Consider the following 22,115-nt stretch of genomic DNA (forward strand, 5'->3'; position numbering starts at 1 on the left):
GAAACCAGTACAAGCATCATTACCAGGTAATAGTTAGTTGTCATCATTACCAGGTAATGAGATAAACTCTCCTTACCTGGTAATGATGACAATTCACAGAATGCAGAATCTTACAGCCACAGATCACAGAGCAAATCTTTGAGAAAAATACAATGACATCTCAAAACCAACAGCTCTGATAAAGCAACAGGAAATGTTCTTCACTTCTTGAACCCTGAAGCACTGAAACACTGGTTGCAGGTACTGTACACCAGTCCAACCCAAACCGCCCCTAGGGAGCATGTTACAATAAAAGGCACAATTTCCCTCCCTGGCTTCCACAGCTCAAAAATATCAGTTTACACCATGTCTCAAAGTGGAAAACAAGTGGCTTTTCAGAGTGACTTACAGAGACATTGAAGACAATTGAAGCGGAAGCATTGAGACAGGCTGAAGTTATGCTTTGTGTCGAAAGAACTTGACTCTGGCCTTTACAGCAAGCAGTTAAGATATATAATGCTGTAAAAATAACCTGAAATTTAATGGTAAAATAATATATAATGCTTACTTAGTTAACTGTAAGCTGACTAATATCAGACTAATGACTACTGTATATGGTGAAAAATAAAATGTAGCCAGTCAAATGACAGAATTTACAGAAACAATTTATGACAATTTTTATAATACTGTTAAAATATTTTTTCCCTATAAAAGTTAAGTAACAATGATAAAGTTACAAATCAATTATGTTTGCCATTTCTTTTCTCTATTTCAAGTATAACAATATTATGAACGGCAAAATATTAAAGTAGTCCTTTTGTGCTATTTTAATTTTGTTTTGGAAGTCTCCTATAGGTTTACATCCAACCAATGTCAAACATGCTTCATTTTGCATATTTCTTATGTATTGCAGCATGTCGGTTCGAGCTACAGTACATTCATATGTGGTTTGAAACCCTATTCAAATCGCATTTCTGGAAATCCATTTCAGTCTGACTGCTCTGATCGGATTTTGCACGGATAATGTGACTTTCTCACGCCACGTAAAACGTAAGCGTCAGACATTGTTATAGGAAACATGCTGAAAGTCACTGCAGAAACAAGGTTGTGTTGTTGCAAAGTGCCGGACGAGCAGAAAATTACAATATAACGGAGACATATTTTGAAAACGGCGGAGATGACAGCACAGAATAAAGCAATCTCCTGGGGTTCTGCCTCTGTCTCAGAAGATGCAGGAGTCCCTCCATGTTGTGGTCGTTGTTGTTGATTTAGGCGTAAACCTTGCATCGTCATTCCCATAGAAACCAATGCAGACATTCAGGAAAACGGAAGAGCTGCATGGGACACACAAATTGGATCTGAACAGTTGCGAAACACAATGTGGACGTCAATAGTTTTAGATCAGATTCCAATCGGATACACTAATAATCGGATTTGAGCTGACAGTGTGAACGTGGCCTAAGACTGGAATTACTGACGATCCGTTTAAGCTCTTTCTTTTGGGAGACAATAACAAAAACTTCCCAGGCCTTTTACAATCACAAACAGCTATATAGCACACTACATACAAAAGTAATACTCAAAAAAGCATGATAGGACCACTTTAAGTGACAATTTAAAAGACAATTGTCTTGAAATTAAAAACAAAATGGCACAAACTGTTACAAACAAAATAGTTTTCATCCTTGGATTCATACAATATGTTTTTATGAAGTGCTCAGTGTTGGCAAGGCTGTGAGAACTGCTGTCAGGACACCTCTAGATAACATCTCCTGGCTGATTTATCACCAAACCACTTCCTGTAGTCATCTGGGAGATACAGTATGATCTGACTCACAATGTGGACTTTCCAGGAAAATCAGCTTCAGAGTCAAACGCTTGTATGAGAAAAGTCTGCATGACTTAACACAGATACTTCGGCACCTAAGCAATCTCAGGAGCCACAGCCTAGCCCAGGGACCAAGAGATCAGCCCTTAAATACAGGAAGAGAGGACAGTTTTGTGGAAAAGTGGCTTGATAAAAAGTGAATCCCTTTACAGTAAATGCAGAATTCATAACTATAGTGACACGCTTGTCTAACAAACAAGACAAAAATGAAATACCACAGGAAAGATGAATCTAGCATTGCATGCTGACTGTTGCTAATTGCCTAATTAGTCAACAGAATGAGATTGGGCTGTTAGTATCAAACAAATATACTGACACAGTGGGCATATTTTGCACCAACAGTGCAAAACAGTCAAATAACAAATCCTTCAAAAATCAAATCTGCTGCTTAATAAAGCGATAAAGCCACACTGAGCGCAAAACATTCGACTAGAAGCTTTTAATTGATTTCAAACAACGAGCATGACAACACTAGTCCCACTTCACAAAACTATTTAGTAGTGACAACAATGACAAAAAGCTAGTGTCAAAACACTTCTATGATTTTGTCATTTGTGATGTACAAAAACATGATGCACAACTTTTCAGTAACATATCCAGGAGGACCAGGTCATATTTCACCCCCCAAATCTAAGGCAATAAATTAGAATTTTTAATTTTTTATTCATATAGAATATTTTTAGGTATATTTGTGGCAATAGCCAACAACATTGTATGGGTCAAAATGATTGATTTTTCTTTTATGCCAAAAATCATTAGGATATTAAGTAAAGATCATGTTCCATGAAGATATTTTGTAAATTTCCTACCGTAAATATATAAAACATTTATTTTTATGAGTGAATGCAGCACAATCGCGAACATAAATGGACAACTTTAAAGGCGATTTTCTCAATGTTTTGATTTTTTTGTTCCCTCAGATTTTCAAATTGTTGTATCTCGGCCAAATATTGTGATATTCTAACAATACATCAATCGAAAGCTTATTTGTCCAGCTTTCATATGATGTATGAATCTCAATTTCATAAAATTGACCCATGTGACTGGTTTTGTGGTCCAGGGTCACATATTTAAAACCACTAAGACCGTTTTATTGCAAACTTTGATTTTTTTCTGAAAATTAACATTTCTCTCTCTATTTTTAATAGCATAAATGCACAAAAAAAATTTATGAAGTGTATTATTATATTGATACATTTAATAGATAGATATAGTGGAGCGGCTAAGTGCTTATGTTTGGCAGAATCGTTCAGTTTATGATACAAGCGTGAAAATTGGCATGAGCAGTCTCCATGGGTCACTTGACAAGAAAATTGTCCGAGCCACTTGAAATTTCAAGATGGCGGACATTTTTCAAGATGGCCGACACCTTAATGGAGCAGTTAAGTGATATAGTGGTTTATTTGGTGATACAAGCATGAAAATTGGCATGAGCCTAATTGCTCCACTAAGGTGGTGGCCATCTTGAAATTTCAAGTATCTGTGGGTGGCTTATTGTCTAAGTGACCATCAGAGACTGCTCATGCCAATTTTCATGCTTGTATCACCAAATAAACCACTATATCACTTAACTGCTCCACTAAGGTGTCGGCCATCTTGAAAAATCTTGAAATTTCAAGTGGCTCGGACAATTTTCTTGTCAAGTGACCCATGGAGACTGCTCATGCCAATTTTCACGCTTGTATCATAAACTGAACGATTATATCACTTAGCCGCTCCACTAATAGTATAGATAATCCACAGACGATGCGTGACACAAAGCAATACAACTACACAATCCACATAACGTTAACACAAGACAAAGACGTAGAACAGAGGAGAACTGAAGGCTTAAATACACAGAGGAAGGTAATCAACGAAACAGGGAACAGGTGTGGCACAAATCAGTGAGTATGGCAACTTATGAAGGACTAGGGCTGTGTTCGAATCGCACCCTATACCCTCATTCACTATTCCCTACATTTCTCCACTAATATAGTCCAATTGAAGGAGTGAATGAAAACGAGTGGGTGAATTCGGACACTGAGAGGGCTGCCGCTTTTGCATAGTTTGTGCTTGCTGTTTAATCATTCAAAACTTAGTAAACTGGCAGCTCCAATAATGAAAAGATTTATATCGAACTCTATCATGGAAACTAGCAGTATAAACCTTAATTAAACAATTTAATAATCAATTAAAAGGAATTTATACTTGTATGATATTACGCTGTAGCCACATTGGACCATTGGTTTGGAAAATGAATGGATGGATGATTCATGGATGGATGAGCGACCCTCACAGTGCATTATGGGTATTCTCTAACCAGCCGTTGAGCGTACATCAGTTGTACACTCCTTATTGCGGTGCATTGTGGGATTTAATGAGTGCACTTGATAAAGACTACTATAGTTTTGTACACCAATACAAATGGCTGTTCCCTCAAATAGTGGATGGATGGATGGATGGATGGATGGATGGATGGATGGATGATACTTTATTTCATTTCAGATAACATTAATTCTATTAAGTAACTTTTTTATGATTTAAGTTTCTTTTAGTTAACCCTGCCTCGACATGTTTCTACTAGCACAATAACACACAGGCAATACAGAAACAGAACAGAATAAAAAGCCTGGGTGTTTTGATCATATCTATAGTTCTCTGAGCACTTTTCCATCAGAATGCAGGAGGCGATGTTATCTGAGATCAGAGATGGACGTTATAACTGCTGGCTGACAGGCTCCTCTGAGGCGGTGTGAAAGTCACCTTTATATGCTGATCTCGATCAAGTCTCTAATCAGATCCTAACAAGAGGACTTGACAGGGAATTGAGCTGAAAGTCCGAGACAAGAGACCTAACACAGGTTAACGAAACGCTGGAAAATGTTTACAAAGCAAACGTAAATTTAACATGAGACTATGCAAGCGAATCATGTAACAGAGAATGATCACTAACTGCGTGTTTGTGTGTTTTTATGTGAGTTTCGATTACACGTTATTTTAAGGTGTCCTTATAACAGTGTAACTTAAGTACTGAGTAACATTAATTAACAAAATGTATTAGGGTTAGTTGCATGTAATTACTATAAATAATAAAAATCACTGTCGAACAAAAAAACAACAACAACAGGGGATTTGTAACTGTGAAGCCTTTGGACAAAAAGCAGCCTTTGTTTTTAATGCAAATCCCTAAACAATTTTCAAAGCACAGCGCACCTGTGGAGACTCGTGAGGAACATGTAAAACATCATTCCCTGAGGCATCACACAGTAGATTAACCACTACTGACTGTTATTTGAACTGACTTACGTATTCAGAGCCACTCCTGATACACCTAAAGGGAGCTCGACATCTGCGCTTCGCGAAACATTAACCAGTCGCATTTAAAAGTGTCCTTTTATGCCCGTGTCCCTTCTTGTGGTTCCAAGTGTAAGTTAGTAAGGGAGTTTCAAACCAGGATGGTGTTGGTTTGCCAGTGGCAGAGATGAAAACGTTTGTTCTACTGTAAGCCTGAGGCACTTGTTCTCAAATGGACAGAATGAAAAACTAATGAAAGCACCCAGAGCGCAGGTTTACAAAACCGCCCACCGGAAGCTTTAGGGTGTATGTGACGCTCATGACCACATAAGTGAGCAGAGAAATTATTTTACCTGATGTTTAAATAGCCAGTTTCCACAATTTGGCTCTCCTCTATACAATCTATATTTAAATGTACAGCATGTGGAGGATTGGTGTGCAAACGGTAGATTCGGAAGGTCAAAAAACACAGGACAAGCGTTGGGGTAAAACAGTATCAGCCATAACAGACATTCGCGTTCAGACAATATTAGATTTCACGAGGTACCACTAAATTTGCTGAAAATCTGCAGGTGATTTGATCTGGATGGTTGTGTGAGAAAAACACAGACTTGGCAGATTTGGTTCTGCAGAGCTGATACACACAGTCAAAAACAGCACAAACTCACCACATTTATCTATTATCTTTAGTTCTTCTAGTGTTAGGTACAAGAGTATCTATCCTACTTCTTCATTACCTTACGGCAATTGGGCAGGCCAAGTTTCTGGACGCGGGAGTTTTCAGAAAGTTATAGTATATTTAATAAATTCAGTTGTAATCAGCTGTACAAGATCAATGAAAATTGGAGTCCTCATGACCCTTAGTGCTCAGTCGGACTAAGGTCTAATCTGATTCAAAGTCTAATCTGATTCAAATCTTCATTTTTATTTTAATAGTGCCTCTCAAATAATAGAGATTTGTCAGATAATCACATTTCCTGATATTTTTTTTAATAGGACTCCCATTTGGAAACCACTTGTATCCAAGACAAACACTTTAATTTAGTGCCTTAGACATACTGATGAGTAATTTTTTTCATTTCCAATGGATTTTCATTGGATTTTTCTACATTCAGCTGAGTTTATGCTTAAAGACTGCCTTTAGGCCACAATATCTGTTGGCCATTGTACACTGTGTAGAATCCCATCTGCTCTGGGCACACATCCCGTTGGAATGATTAAGTCCCGTTGTTTGCTCTTCAGAGTCACATGAAAGCCAAGGCAAATGAGTCCATTTTTAAAGTCTACCTAAATTAGAAAATTTATATTCTACCACAGAACCTACAAATGCTGCTAAACAAATTAAATATTCTGATGTTTTCCCAATAGCCAGATCTAAACATCACTGTGCTTCACACCTCAAAGAGCTGCAGTGTTTTGCAACATCCCACTACAAACAAATGGGAATTAGTTTGACAGCGTTCAAAGAGGGACTAAAACTCTAAAGACATAGGGTGGCCCTCTAGACCTCAGACTAAACAGCATAATTCATTTAAGGCAAACAAAAAAAAGGCTGTCATGGATGGAAGCACTGTCCGTTCAATATACGGTTTTGTACCAAAGTGTCAGTGGTTTGCCTCACTTCTTTTAAAATGAAATATGGAATCTGGGACAATGACAAATAGAGCATGAGACGAACAAAAGGAAAAATTGTGGTAACACTTTATTGCGATAGTCCACTTTAGACATTCTACTAGCTATAAGTAACTTTGCAACTACATGTCAACTAATTGTCATTAGAGTATTAGTAGACTGTCTGCATAATATCTGCTAACTCTTTATTCTAATGCTCCCCAACAGATATTCTACTGTATCTTGGCAACTACAAGTCAACTTATTCTACTAACCCGAACCCTAACACCTAACCATAACCAAACAGTCTACTACAGTCTACTAATACTCTAAAGAGAGTTAGTTGACATGTAGTTGCAAAGTAACTTAAAGTTAGTAGAATGTCTAAAGTGGACTATCGAAATAAAATCGTATAATCTGAACCGGAGGGTCAGGTAACACATTGAATAAAACTTGAAAGTTAAAGACTTTCTTGTAAAATGTACTCTAATATATATTTTTTATAACTTTACAGTGATGATCATGTTTACAGGCTGTACCAAGACATTTTCGGCATTATGCTAAAAACATATCAAAATTATGTTTAATTTAAAAAAAAAGTACAAACATGTTGATCATACAGGTGCATTCGATTAATTCTCATTCACGTATAATTTTTATAAAAAAATTTAGACCATAAGAGAGTAAATCAAAGCCATTTGGGACAGGGAACAACGTATTGCTGTCACCTGTATGATGGACAAATTGGATTCTGTATTTTGAGATCAATAGATCTCATACTCATGAACGTATCAATAGATCTCAATAGATCTCATCCGTATCAATAGATCTCATACTCAGAGCATAGTTCCTGCTCTGTTCATAGCCAAAACTTTGCTTGGAACCACTATGACAAAGTAGATACTGGAACAGCTCACCACTGAGTGTGATTGACTGTTCTCATCACTTCCTTTGCTTGTCATCTTCTGCCAACGTGGGTGCAAAGAGCAAACAGTTAAGGTGACCTTTACACACACAACCACAATAAAAGCCACTCAAGCAGCTTCAAGCCTTTGATGATCGATTGTAATCCAGCTTTACCAGATGGATCGCTTACAGTAATTTAACACCAACTTCAATGTGAGGCATCTCTCAGTCAGGACACTGAAATATGATACACGATGAGAGCGAGAGAGTTAGATTGTGTATGTGCGTCTGACAGATAAAGCTAAGTTAGCCTTGTACTTTCAGGAATTGTCAAGTCAAGGCACCTTTATTTAAAGGGGTCATATAATGGTACATGCACTTTTACAAGTTGATTGTACTGAAATGTGTGTTGGCAGTGCCTGTACACAACCATCATAAAATGATAAAAATCCATCCAGTGTTTTTTTTTAAATCTTCTTATATGTTTCCTCCTGTCTCAAATCAAGCTGTTCGATATTGCGACGTCACAATATCGACGCCCCTCCCACGATGGCTGATTGACAGCAGCGTTTCAAACACAGACCCGCCCTCGTGAGCGAGCTGTCAATCATAGCACGCGCCGACGCGCGTTCATTGTTGATAGCTGGAGTGCTGAGTAGAATGGCGTCTAACGATTGTGGTGTTCTGTTCTTGGGTGTAATAACGAACACAGCAGTCATATTGATGATGTTTCTAAATCCGAACCGCTGAAGACACAGTGGCTGAGTTTGTTTTCGAAGGGAATATTCCCCACGATCAACGTCAATGCTTTCATGTTTGCGCGAATCATTTCACCAGACTCGAGACTGCTTTACAAACGAGGGTCAGTATAAAGCTGTTTTTGCTAAGAAGCTGCTGCTGAACCTCCAGAAGAACAAGTGAGTGTAACGTTTTATTGACCTTTATATTAATCTTTATATTAATCTTTGCAAATAGCTTGCACGCTTCACGATGAATGTGGCTATTTTTACACTCAGGGTACATTATGGCATGTTTTCTATGTACGACGTTCTCAATATAATTCATAATCCCACGTTTATAATGAACAACGCGTTATGGTTTTTGTATTATTATTACAAACGGTGTACGCACAGAACAGAGGGGCGGGGTGAGCAAAGCTCATTATCATTTAAAGACACATGCACTGAAACGGCGTGCTGAAAACAGAGCTGTTTTTGACCAGGTAAAATGAGTGTTTTCTTACAATACTAATGAGAATTTTTAATTAAAGTATATTACAAACTTTTAATTTAGACCCTAAAGAATCATATTAGCTTGTACAAAAATGACATTATATGACCCCTTTAAATAGCGCTTTTACAATACAGATTGATTCAAAGCAGCTTCACAGAGATGACAGGAAAATAATGCAACTAAGTTTGTTTCTAGAAGAAAATAGCGTCATAGTCCAGCTGACTATGAGTCCATGCGTTCGACATGTGCATATATATATATATAACAATAGTCATTTTCAATAGTCATCACATAAAATGCATTTAATTTGTGTAGACTTTTTCCATTTCTAAATGTATTAAATTAGTAATTTTACTGTATTTAATTATCATTTTAAGTGCAAATACTCAGTAAGTTTCTTGGTTGAATTATTTAACTTAAACATTCCTTCAAGTTTTTCCAAGTAATTTATAATTTAATTTAAAAAGAAATGTTTAAAACAAAAACAAATATTTAATTTGTTAACACTAAAATGTAACTTTTGTAACATATGTAACAATGTAACAAACAAGCATGTTCAATAGCATATTAGTTTTTGTTGTGGTTTAAAAATTGGTATAAACAAATATGATATTTCACTGTCAAAAAAGTATTTTTGCAATGTGAATTAATAAAACAAAGCAAAACTACATGATGACGGCAGAAAGACGTCTGATCTCTCAGTGAAGTCATTTCCATTCATAGCACACAAAATGTAATTATTATCCACTTTGCACTAACCAAGATTTGAAGAGAAAACAATTGCTGGGTATTGCTGCTTTATCGATTAACAAAGGCAAACCGGCATCCCACAGGTTTGGTTATTCATGCTCATTTTCCTTTTTACCAAAAGCACATGATGAATATAAAGGAAATTCTAGCATAATCACACTGTGAATCTGCACACTAATGCAGTTTGAATCTATTAATGTCATTATCCATAGTAAAAGAAGGCGTGTAACTTATAATGTATTATTTTATATTGTAAAATAATCATTAATTAATTTAATGTTACTGTAGTTTCTTCCTATATGTAACATGTACGTGTCATACATGTTTTCATAGTTGCAAAAGACCAAGGCTTTAGGGTATCTTTTCAGTAAAATGATCCTTCAATTATGCAGCAACGTAATTAACTCTGATTTTATGGCCTCAACAGCCGTCATGCTTTAGTACAGCCAGATTATGGTGGGAAATGGCTGCTTTCCATTCACACACGCACTCGTATCATATGACCTTTCCCAAAAGCCCTTTCTGTGCCTGTAACCAGCCTGCCACTCTTATCCTACTGCTTCTCAGTTCAGTTGTGTGTATTTCTCACACCCTTTCATTCAGCACTCAGAGGGGTCCTGGTTAGAGGTTGACCACCAATGCCAAACTGGGATCAATTCCCTTGGATTCCTAAACATAGCAACCTAAAGCAAAAAAAAAAAAAAAACTCATTTGAAATCAGCGCAAAAAGGCTTCCCTTCGCAAACACTGTGCTTGGGTCATTCCCACTATGCATTACTTTCATGTTCCGAAACTTTTAATTATTAAACCTAATATTAGTAATTAAAAAGTAAAGTATGTTTTGATGTTAAAACATTTCCCCCTATCCCAGCGTAATGTGCAGAAGTCGATCTTAAAGTGCCCCATTATGCTATTTTAAAGTTTCCTAATGTTGTTTTGGAGACTACAACAGGTTTACATGCATCAAAGGTCAAAAAACTGTTTAATTTCCTCATAATATACATTTGCACATCACCACATTTTCAATGATTCTCAAACGGCTCGTCAGATGAATCAATCTCTCTAAATCCCGCCTTTCCGCGAGCTACTCTGCTCTGATTGGCCAGACAACTCAGTCTGTTGTGATTGGTTTACCGCGTACAGCAAAAACAAAAATTGCCATTGCCATAACAACGCCAGCTGTCCTGAGGCTTCCTACACCGTAAACGAACTCGACAGTAACGAACAATGACGTTGATTTTACCATATCAATGCGAGCGCGAGTCCGATGATGAAACACTGGAAGAACTAGTTATTCAACCCGAACCTCCATCGCAAGGACGACTCGAGCAGGACGTTTCTCAGTGATACGCAGCTCATTTTGAAGTACATTATGAGATGTTGCAACTGTAATTCATCACCATCAGCATTAACAAGTGCATGTCCATCAACAAACCGGTTATTTTACTTGTACTTATTTATTTACAGAGTAATTTTGTAATATATTGCGGTGAACATGTGGAAACTGTTTCAATAACAGTGCATGTATGCAATGTATACATTAGCCGAGCTCTAGCGTGAATGACTGATGTGAATGACTGATCTGATGTTACATAAACATTGGTAAACAGATCTTGCTCCATGATTAATCTTTCCTCAAAGTAGTGAGAATGACAGACAATCTGCATTAATAGACACAGTTATAGGTAATAGTGGGCCACAAACTGACAGTGATAACGTGAGTTAGCCAGTTAGCAGGAGACCTACACAATATAAAACTCAAAACTAAGTATTTTGAACACCATCTTTGTGTGTGAATCCTGCATTGAACTGAGATTTGAGAAGCTGTCTTCAGTTAAATAAAGGGAACAGCAAAAGTTTAGGATTATACTGCTGTGATATCGTGGTAAAGATGAATTTTAACCACTGATGCTCATCCTTGGGCAGTGAAAAAAAAAAACTGGCTTTACCTTCACATTATAGAGCACAGCACCGTCTTCTGGACATGATCCAGTATCCACAGGAATCAGCTGCAGGTTTGAGGTTCAAGTTTTCCCTGGTGTCTGCGCACGCAATAAGTGGGCGGGCAATATGTTAATGTTTCGTCTTGACGTCACAATGAAACGGCTTAGGACTCGTTTGAAAAACGATTCATTTCATTGACTCAGAGTGGACTCTTACTTTGAAAGACAATAACTTTATATACGGTGCACTTTCAGATTTAAAAACTTTGCAGGATGTTTTCATTCACTTTATGTTATTGTTGCTTTATGCTATGTTACACACTACATGAAAGGTCATTTTCAAAAATCCATAATAGGGGCCCTTTAAGTAAGCAACTGTAGGTTGATTTCCCTAAATACTAGTACAAAGTGGCGCTATCAAAACATTGCTCTATTTTTGGAAAATTCTGACCAGCTTGACTCAGCAACACTGACTCAGCCAATGGCAGTCAGTTTTTTTGACCAATGGTAGATGGGGGCACGTTCTGAAACAACTGTTTTGGTATCTGTAGTTGGGCAGAAATTACACCCTTTAATTTAAAATAGGATTGAATTTTAATGGATAAAAGATTCACCAAAAGTTGAGTTATGTTTTAGTTTAGTGTATTTTTCCCCCATGTTCACAGAGCTGAGTGCGGCTAATTTTAAAATATTGGTGCTTCTTAATTTCTTCCTGCTCTAATTGAAATATTTCAAACCAAATAAATCATGTTTTCTCTGAGGTATTGTTTTAATTAGCCCATCACCAATAGATGGTTTGTCTTTTGTAATATCCTAACAAAAGCCTGTTTCTTTAGTGATTTCATCCTCCAAGAACTGACATAATTTTTGGTGGCATAACAACAGCATAGATATGAGCAAATATAGTTCAACTTAAAACATTTAAATATGTAATAGATACAATGAAAGTAATCTGTATTATAAAATAACATTTCAAAAGATGATTAAAAAAATATTGTAATTAACTTCCTGACCTCATAAGCCAACTCAAAATCCCACACAGAGCAATGGCTAACTTTAGCACTTAATTTCCATCCAGTTAATTTTCTTACCACCATGTAAATAGGTTATAATTAATTATGTTTAATGCCTGAGCTTGACAAGTGCATATATTTGCAAGTCTAGTACACTCTTAAAAATAAAGGTTCGGTTTCACTTTATTTTGATTGGCCCTTTCACACATTCTGTTGTTTATAAGTAACGCTGCACCTGCATGTCTACTAACTCTTATTGGAGTATTAGTAGTATTAGTAGACTGGTAGGTTTAGGGTTAGAATAAGTTGACATGTAGTTGCAAAGTTACTTATAGTCAGAATGTCTGTTGGGGAGCATCACAATAAAGAGCTAGCAGATATTAACAGTCTACTAATACTCGAATGAGAGTTAGTGAACATGTAGTTGCAAAGTTACTTCTAGTCAACAGAATGTTCAAAAGGGACCATCAAAATAAAGTGCTACCAAAAGTTATTTACTGGCGTAGATGGTTCAATGAAGAACCTTTAACATCCATGGAATCTTTCATAGTGGAAAAGGTTCTTAAGATTATTAAAATGTTCTTCACACTAAGAAAAAAATGGTTCTTTCAATCACTGAAAAGTTCTTTGGGGAACCAAAAATGGTTCTTCAATGGCATTGTTTTGAAAACCCCCTTTTGGAACCTTTATTTTTAAGAGTGTACTTCTATATGAATTACAACCCAATATGCATTCATATTTTTTAAAAAAAAAAAAACTATTGAGTTTAAAAGGTACTGCATTACAGGAATGACCCGCTTGTTCCTTCAACACATTCCTTCACACTTGGTTGCTAAAAAAGACCCTTGTTCACAGCAACCTATCACAGCTGGTGCATAGCTACATCTTGACCCAGCCCTATGGAGCCTGTAATTGGCAATAAGGTGACCATTGTGAGCCCTCAGGCGAAAATAGCTCAGCCTATTTGTGCAAACATGCATTTTCACAGCCAACATCTCTGATTAAAATGTCAGTAACGTCACTTGGCGAGCCCCACAGACTTTTTAATTTCGCTATAGATGGCTTGGTGCGATGCCACGTTATTTTCCAGACATCTTCTTCGTGCTAACATAGGGTTTGCATGGCCTTTCTCGCACTTGAGTGATTCCAGTGCACTTCTCCTTTGCGAGAGGAGAGATTTGGTGGCCCACATAAAGCCAGACAGAGGCTGAGGTTCCTGGGTTATGATCGAGGTCAGTTTGGGGAAGTCAAGGAAAGATGCCGAGCCACACAGGGCTTTTAGCAGCGGCTAATGAGAAAGAAGAGCCTCTTGTAGAGTGGCAGACACAAAAAGATGCTGTCAGACGGGCTCTAGGGGTCCGACCCTGTGTTAGAGCACTGCCAATATTAGTGTTCTTAATACACGTTTTAAGGTGCAGTCACATTAGCAAAACTGTGTGGGAAAAAAAGGGTCTACTGTTTATTAGCGGCTTTCGCACCGGTTCTAGGAACTTATTTATAGGAACTAGTCACCAGGGTGTTTCCCCTAGAACTAATGGTTCCCATAGGAACATTTTCCTGGTTGCATTCGCACCGCTAGTAGGAACTCTGAAGTGACGTAAGCCGCGCTTGTTGTGACTTTTATTTTGACGGCGCTGAGAACGCCAGAGCCTGAGCACACAGTGCTCGTATTCTCCATGTTCATTAGTTTATGATCTGTCTAACAGTATTAATATGCTATTATATAGAACTGTTATACATAGAAAGTAGGCAGTATATGAAAAGGTATTAGCATATGCCGTGTGGTTGATCTCCAGTGTCGCTAGCTGAGCAGAAACATAATCATGTTTGGCTTGGTCCCCTCAAAGTTGCGTTGGATTTTCTCCTCAGCGTAAAGGTTAAGCATCTATCACTGTTTTCCATGTCTGTAGAGTTAGTTTGTGAAGTAAATATATAGGCTGTAACCTGTGTGTTTACACAGCTTTTATAAAAATGGCGGGTATTGGTGTTTCACATGCGTTCGGCCAATCAGCGTTCACTAACGTCACTGGTAGTTCCTATAGTGCTGGTTTAGACCCGACTCTGAAGTATGAGCTAAATTAGATCAGATCCAGATCCTGCGGTGCGAATACGCCAAAATCCGGGTACTTCCGCCAATAGTTCTAGGAACTATGAAAAGGTTCCTCTAGTGCGAAAGCCCCTATTGTCGATAGTATAGCGATGTATGAAGCACCGCTCACACAATAGTCACTTTCAAACCAAGCAGCTTTCTGTTGGTCAACTTGTCAAAATCACCAAAAATTACCAACCCTCACCTTCAAATTCCCAACCACATGGATTCCCATAAAAATCGGCTGCGAGAATTCGACGAACAATGGTAAATGTGATTGTACCTTTACTCTTAACATTCAGACCTGAAGCTGATGCCAGTTCAATGTTAAAATATTTGAAAGCATTGGTGAAACATGAACACTGCCTGTTTCACAAAGGCACTGAAACCTCTCAAGTATCCATTGACTGAGATCAGATGGATGCGTTCGGCATGCGTCCAAAACATATGCACATGCACTGTCCGCACACGAGGGGACAGACATTAACAAACTGTGCTGATGACGAAAAATTGTCACATTGACTGTCCGTGAAACTAAGTAGAATACAGACAGGGGAAGTATACTTTGGGTTTGAGTATTAAACTTTGGCCAATAACTTGAAAAATCACCTGTTTTTAACCTAACGGCCAATAAAGCAGGAAATAAAATTTCATTGACTTTCACTAAAGTAGGGACCCAAGCCATATCTAGAGAATATCACAGAGACTTGACTTGGGCTAGTAGGCAACCACCTATCAATCACCAGAACAATTCTAGCATTATATCAGCAACAACACCATAGTTGTGCCTTAAATGACATTCTACAACTCTATAAAAATACTATAAAAAAGTACTCTGAAAAAAATGGTACAAAAGTTATCAATGGGGCGATACCCTTTCAAACGGTAGTACTATTTAGGCACTAATAGGTCAAGTCTAGTCAAGTCACCTTTATTTATATAGCGCTTTATACTAAAAAGATTGCTTCAAAGCAGCTTGTATTATTATGTACCTTTAATGCACCCTTTATGGGTAAATATTGTACACAATATATCTGTTGAAAGGGTAACAGCTGCCAGCTTTTGTACTTTTTTCAGAGAGTGACACATTATGAAGCTGAACTACGCACTATGTAATCTACTGTCTAGTTTATGACATTTAAATGGCTAGTTTGTCATCCTAGCATCCGAGTCTGATAAGCCCCTCTCCCTCCGCTACGTAATAAGAGCTGCATAAAGTCTCCAACATTCCATATGTCGTTCCAAACCCGTAAGATTTTCATTAATCTTCGAAACACAAATGAAGATATTTTAAAGAAATCTGAAAGATTTATTTCCCTCCACTGACAGCTACACAACTACCACTTTGACACTTCAAAAAGTTCATAAATAAATCATAAAAACAAATCCATATGAATTCAGCAGTTTAGTCCAAATTAGAGGTCTGGACCCGACCAGATATTTTGCGCCGCGGGATTAAATTTCCGACTAAAAAACGGTAGCGGTCGGTAACTCTGGTGTAATTTGAACGGGAGTGGTCGGTCATTCAATATCACGTTCCCGACGCCGACGTTCTTTCAGAACAGCATATCTTCGCTTTACCTAATCTTAATCTTATCAACCACCCGGTATAGGCTGCAGTCTGCCCTACATATTGTTCGGTTAAGGCCTACATATTTTGCTTAATGACATGTCATATTTTCTTTCTTTCTCTGACACTTTTCCTGTGTTGACAGCAAAATGTTACGAATTTTGATAATACGAATAAAAATAATAGCCTACACTTCATTTTTTTTCCGCTGCAACATTTTTTCCCCTACTGTCTGCAGCAAAATGTTAAATTTTGTATATTGACAAGGCGAATAAAATAATAATAAAAAAATGTTTGTGCAGACTACATTTTTATTTTCTCTGTGAAAATGTACATGTGAAATTCTGGGAGATCTATATTAAGCGGGATGGTCGGGTCGGGAAGAAAATTATTCTAAGCAGACAGCGGGTGAACAAATAGTGTATATATAGCGGGAACGGGTGGGTGCGGGATATAACCCCAGCGGGAGCGGGACTTAAAAAACAGTCCCGCGCAGACCTCTAGTCCAAATTTTCTGAGCTTCTGCAAGAACCAATGAGGTTCATTCTCGTGTTACGCAGCGCGTTTGAGCTTCTGTAAGAAGCAATGAGGTTCATTCTCGTGTTACGCAGCACGTTTGAGCTTCTGCAAGAACCAATGAGGTTCATTCTCATGTTACGCAGCGCGTTTGAGCTTCTGCAAGAACCAATGAGGTTCATTCTCGTGTTACGCAGAACGTTTGAGCTTCTGCAAGAACCAATGAGGTTCATTCTCGTGTTACACAGCACGTTTGAGCTTCTGCAAGAACCAATGAGGTTCATTCTCATGTTACGCAGCGCGTTTGAGCTTCTGCAAGAACCAATGAGGTTCATTCTCGTGTTACGCAGCACGTTTGAGCTTCTGCAAGAACCAATGAGGTTCATTCTCATGTTACGCAGCGCGTTTGAGCTTCTGCAAGAACCAATGAGGTTCATTCTCGTGTTACGCAGCACGTTTGAGCTTCTGCAAGAACCAATGAGGTTCATTCTCGTGTTACGCAGCACGTTTGAGCTTCTGCAAGAACCAATGAGGTTCATTCTCGTGTTACGCAGCACGTTTGAGCTTCTGCAAGAACCAATGAGGTTCATTCTCGTGTTACGCAGCGCGTTTGAGCTTCTGCAAGAACCAATGAGGTTCATTCTCGTGTTACGCAGCGCGTTTGAGCTTCTGCAAGAACCAATGAGGTTCATTCTCGTGTTACGCAGCACGTTTGAGCTTCAGCAAGAACCAATGTGGTTTGTTTTCACGTGTCAAGCACATCAAGTCAAGGTTGAGCTTCTGTTTATGTTCACTGATCAATGTTTATATGTGAATAAAAGCCTCTTTATGAACTTTTTGAAGAGTCAAAGGGGTAGTTGCGTAGCTGTCAATGGAGGGACAGAAAGCTCTCAGATTTCATTAAAAATATCTTCATTTTAGTTGCGAAGATGAACGAAAGTCTTACGGGTTTGGAACAACATAAGTGTGAGTAAATGATGACAATTTTTTTTCATCTTTGGGTGAACTAACCCTTTAAATAAGTGCATCATCCAAATATTTGAAGTGAACTTCTTATAGTTGGAATTGTCAGGGTGAACACAGTTCTTGCACTAAATACTATATAAAATGGCATAATCAAATTTAGACGCACCTTAAAAAAGGAACAGGTGTGTGTGTGTTTGTGTGGGAAGGGTTGTGACATTAGTGATGACGCACATTTCATTAACAAACAAGTCATGTTCTTTAATACAAGACAAAAAGTCTTTTTTAATTATTCACTGCCTACATGTTTATTATAGAAAGTAAATTCAAGTCCAGTTGCCATGCCACATAAAGAGTGATTTTTATGGGCTTGAATCTGAGGTAAAAGATTCTCACAAGCACATGACTTGTGCAAACACACTTTCTGGTCATTCGCACTTAATCATAGAGCTGAGAACCTAGTTTCTATAAAAGTTCATCACAGCAGACAAAGCTCTGCACATCTGAACATTTCTACTTGTTTCCATATGGCTATTTTATCACTGAAACCAATATAATGCAACCTTAATTTAATTCAAAATGCAATAATTTAACTTTCTCTGCAAAATGCATTCTAATGCATACTAATGTTACACTATTAAAATATCAATTTTCATCTGCAAGATATTAAACGTATCAGTGCTGGTGCCCTAGTTCTTAATTAAAGTTAATAATAAAATTGATAATTCAGCAGTTCCTTTATTCATCTAACTCTTTATTCTGAACCGCTTTTCTCTTTTATTCTTTATGACAAAAACATTCAAAAAGACCCTCAGAGAGAAAAAATGAACTCACTTCACATTTTAAATTAAATATTTCAGACATACACCTTACCTTTCCCATAGTTGAAGTGGAGTTTGATGGATTTGCCCTGGTTGATGTGCAGGTACGTAAACCACACGGCAAAAGTAAGCAGCACCAGCAGTAGCAGAAGTTTGAACTGCTTTCGTATTTTCTTCACAGGGAATCGCAGCATTTTCGCAGCTGCAGCATCATCATCAGCAGCAGCAGAAAAGAGAGTGTCAGCTGCTCCTCAGTCTGGCGCTTTAGAGACAGACTCCTGATGTCACAATGTCATATTTGCATCAGCTAATCCACAGTTTGCCACATCTCACTTTCTGACATCACAATGTCATATTTGCACCAGCAGCAGAATAAAAGTACGAGCTGCTTCTTAGTTTGCCACACCTAAATTCGTAATGTCACAATGTCATATTTCTCCAAAAAAGCAGCAGAATCAGTCTTAGCTGCTACTTTAGTTTGAAGCATCAAAAAGATAGGACTCCTGATGTCACAATGTCACATCTCTGATCAATTCCACTGTCACAAAAGTCATATTTACAATTTGTGTCAGTTGCTTCTCGGTTTGGCACGTTTACAAAAAAAACTCCTCACAATGTCATTTTACAGCAGCAGAAAAATGTCAGCTGCTTCTCAGATTGGCGCGTTTTAAAGAGTGTTATTTCTCAAGCTCGACAAGTTTCATTAATTATTGAAACTGGTTAAAACAGTCTTATAGAAGCATCATATCTGATTTACAAGATGTAACTGTTTGTGACTTCAGCTGCTCCGGAAATCTTCATTTAAGTCCCATTTGCAAGTTTTAAAAACAGGTAAAGAGGAAGAATAGTCCAGTAAAAAGATATTATTGTAGGCGTACAGGCAAAAGAAAAGAGCAGCGGGCTGTTAATCTTGTGAAAGCCGCTCTGACAGCAGTCCAGCCACTCCAGAGAGGATCATCCTCTGGATTTAAAGCTTTCGCTCAAATGACCAGTCTAACTTTTTTACACTGCGTTTTCGCATTTAATTAACCATAAACAACACAATCTAACTGCAGAACCCGCAGTTGCGAAGCTGCCCCTTCCTAGGATGCATTTTAGATTTGTTGGGATATCTCAAACAGTCATGATAACAATTAAACCATTCTTATAAACCTGTAACTAAGCCATAACAATTAACAAACGCAAAATGTAGAGTGAAATTATAAAATATGTGCCTATTATGAATTGTGAAAAATGCTTCTATTCATTTAACTCGTAAGAATAATTTAATTTCTACACTTTTTCTTTAGGAGTAATTAGCTTCAAAGTGGTCAAAAGAAGTGTACAAGTGACTTTAGCACCACTTTGAATTTACTTCAAAATTGAAGGCATGCAATTGTATAGAGATAATTAAACGTAATGTAAATAAACAGAATGCATAAGACACTTGATGTAAGCTACAATATCTAATTAAGTATGTATTTCGAGTAGATGCACTGATTTAGTCAATTTAAACATCACGCGCCTGGTACCATATCGCACTGCGATTAAAAAAAAAAAATGCAATGAAATAAATGCTGCTTTATAATCAGATATTATTTTCCGGAGCTTAAAACACTAATATGCGAATAGAACAACAATGATTGAAGAATCACATTGCTCTGGCGGTGTATAGGTGATGCGTTCATGCACCTGCTATCCATCCAAGTCCACGCGCAACTTATTGACTCTTTCAAAAAAATGTAAATCAAACGCGTGCACCTAAACGTCCCGTCCCCTGTTAACAGAAACCCCTATTCATAAAAACAATAACAACGGTCTATTGGCGTCCGTAAGCTCCTATACCGCTAGCAGCATCTGACATTTTGATTCCACTAGTGCGCTCCGCAAAACAAACGCTTTGTTTCACCGATGTGATGTGATGCGTCAGTCTCCGCGCGCGGGTCCTGTCCGCGTGGATGCTGTCACGCCTTCAGTCAGAGAAACTATTTAGCAATGAGTCTCATAAATCCCACGAGCTCCGCTTCCAGTCCTACGATGTGATCGACTCTCGATCCCCGCGTTCAACTGAGCATCCATGACTCTGCCGGGGAGAGATGTTACGAATCCTACTATTGAACTGGATGAGCTAATGAATTATTCAACAGGCCATGTTGACGTTACGTGGAGCATCTCGTCGTAGTGTTAATTAATATTCATAAGCCAAGGATTACCAGGCAGGCTTACTGGCCGAACGTTCCCTTTCCGTAATTAATATTCATGAGCCCAACCGTCACTATAGTATGATTCGAATGTTCGCTGCTGGGCAACCGAACTTGGGTGGAGCTGTAATGGGCAGCAACGCTGTCCAACCATCGGCGGACTTCCAGCGCAATGCATTATTATTGGAAGAGGTCGGTGACGAAATGCATATATTAATCGTTTGCTGTGATGATCTCACCTTGTTTATTTGATGTTTCCATCATTTGACAGACGATATTAACGCTTAAATCAAATTTCTAATGTGAGATATTATGTGTTATTCAGAAATCTATTTAATTTATTGTTTTTCATATGATTTATTTAGAAAAGTGTTTTTTAAATGTTTTAATTAGTCAAATTAAATATTTGACTTTTTATAGTATTTATTTATTGTTTATTTGTCTTATATTTAGAAAGGTGCATTATTATTAAATTAATAATAAATGATAATAAAAATAACATCTTAAATCAATATTTGACTTGTAGAATATAGTTGAATTTAGTTTTTTTTTTTTTTTTAGGTCATTACATTTTGTTTGGATCATGAGAAACGAATGGACTAAACATGTAAAGGGGCAATTCCACGCAAAACTGTCACATCCATAACGCCAACACAATGCCATTGTATTTAGTTGGCGTTATGGATGTGACAGTTTTGCGTGGAATTGCCCAAAGACATTTTTGAAAAAAAAAAAGATATTTTATGTTATGGAATGTCCTCTTGGAAGAAAAGAAAAAGAAAAGACATGAATAGGCAAAAACAGGTGGGTGGGGGAGGGGGGTGAATTCATTCACCATCAATTTTTAGATTTCAAGCTTTTTTTATGCAAACTTTATATAAAGATGATTCTCAACTATGAAAGATATAACAGAATGATTTGATATGCCATTTTACAATTATATGCGTGTAAACATGGCCATAAATGCCATTCTCATTCTATGCAATGCTTCTACACACAATATCGAATTTGCATATTAATGTGTTCTTGGAACGACGTGTAATGAAAAAAGACGTGTAATAATGGGAGTAATGCGTAATTGGGAATATTTTCATTCAAATATCATACAGTATTTCATAAAAATATTGATATATAATTTCTTTCCCTGTTCACTTGTTGTGTCTCCCAAAATGCCTGATGTTAGTCCTGGTCTTTCCACTACACAGTGGACGTGTATGAAATCGTAACAGAAAGTCATATTCTGATTTGAAACCCCATAACATTTTCCTGAGATGTTGATTTCTTACAAGCAATTTGAAAATTAGTCAGCTTTAAATGATAATTACTAAATATTATCATATTTCATAGTTGTCAAGGTGAAACCTCCAAACATTTGGT

The 22,115-nt window shown here is 37.5% G+C and overlaps 1 protein-coding gene across 2 annotated transcripts in view; it reads right to left on the reverse strand.

Moving 5' to 3' along the window:
• The window catches only part of b4galnt4a (beta-1,4-N-acetyl-galactosaminyl transferase 4a), a 169,692-nt gene extending 149,065 nt beyond the window's left edge, over nucleotides 1-20,627 (reverse strand). The window contains exon 1 of one of the 2 annotated variants that reach the window (XM_084095454.1): nucleotides 18,611-20,627. In XM_084095454.1, the coding sequence (XP_083951580.1) occupies nucleotides 18,611-18,752 (142 nt within the window). In that variant the 5' untranslated portion in view covers nucleotides 18,753-20,627. The remainder of the gene's footprint in view (nucleotides 1-18,610) is intronic. The other variant, XM_084095455.1, reaches the window with a different exon arrangement.
• Between the last annotated feature and the right edge of the window lie 1,488 nt (nucleotides 20,628-22,115).

This window comes from Abramis brama (genome assembly GCF_963993115.1).
Source record: "Abramis brama genome assembly, chromosome: 20".
Classification (NCBI taxonomy): Eukaryota; Metazoa; Chordata; class Actinopteri; order Cypriniformes; family Leuciscidae; genus Abramis; species Abramis brama.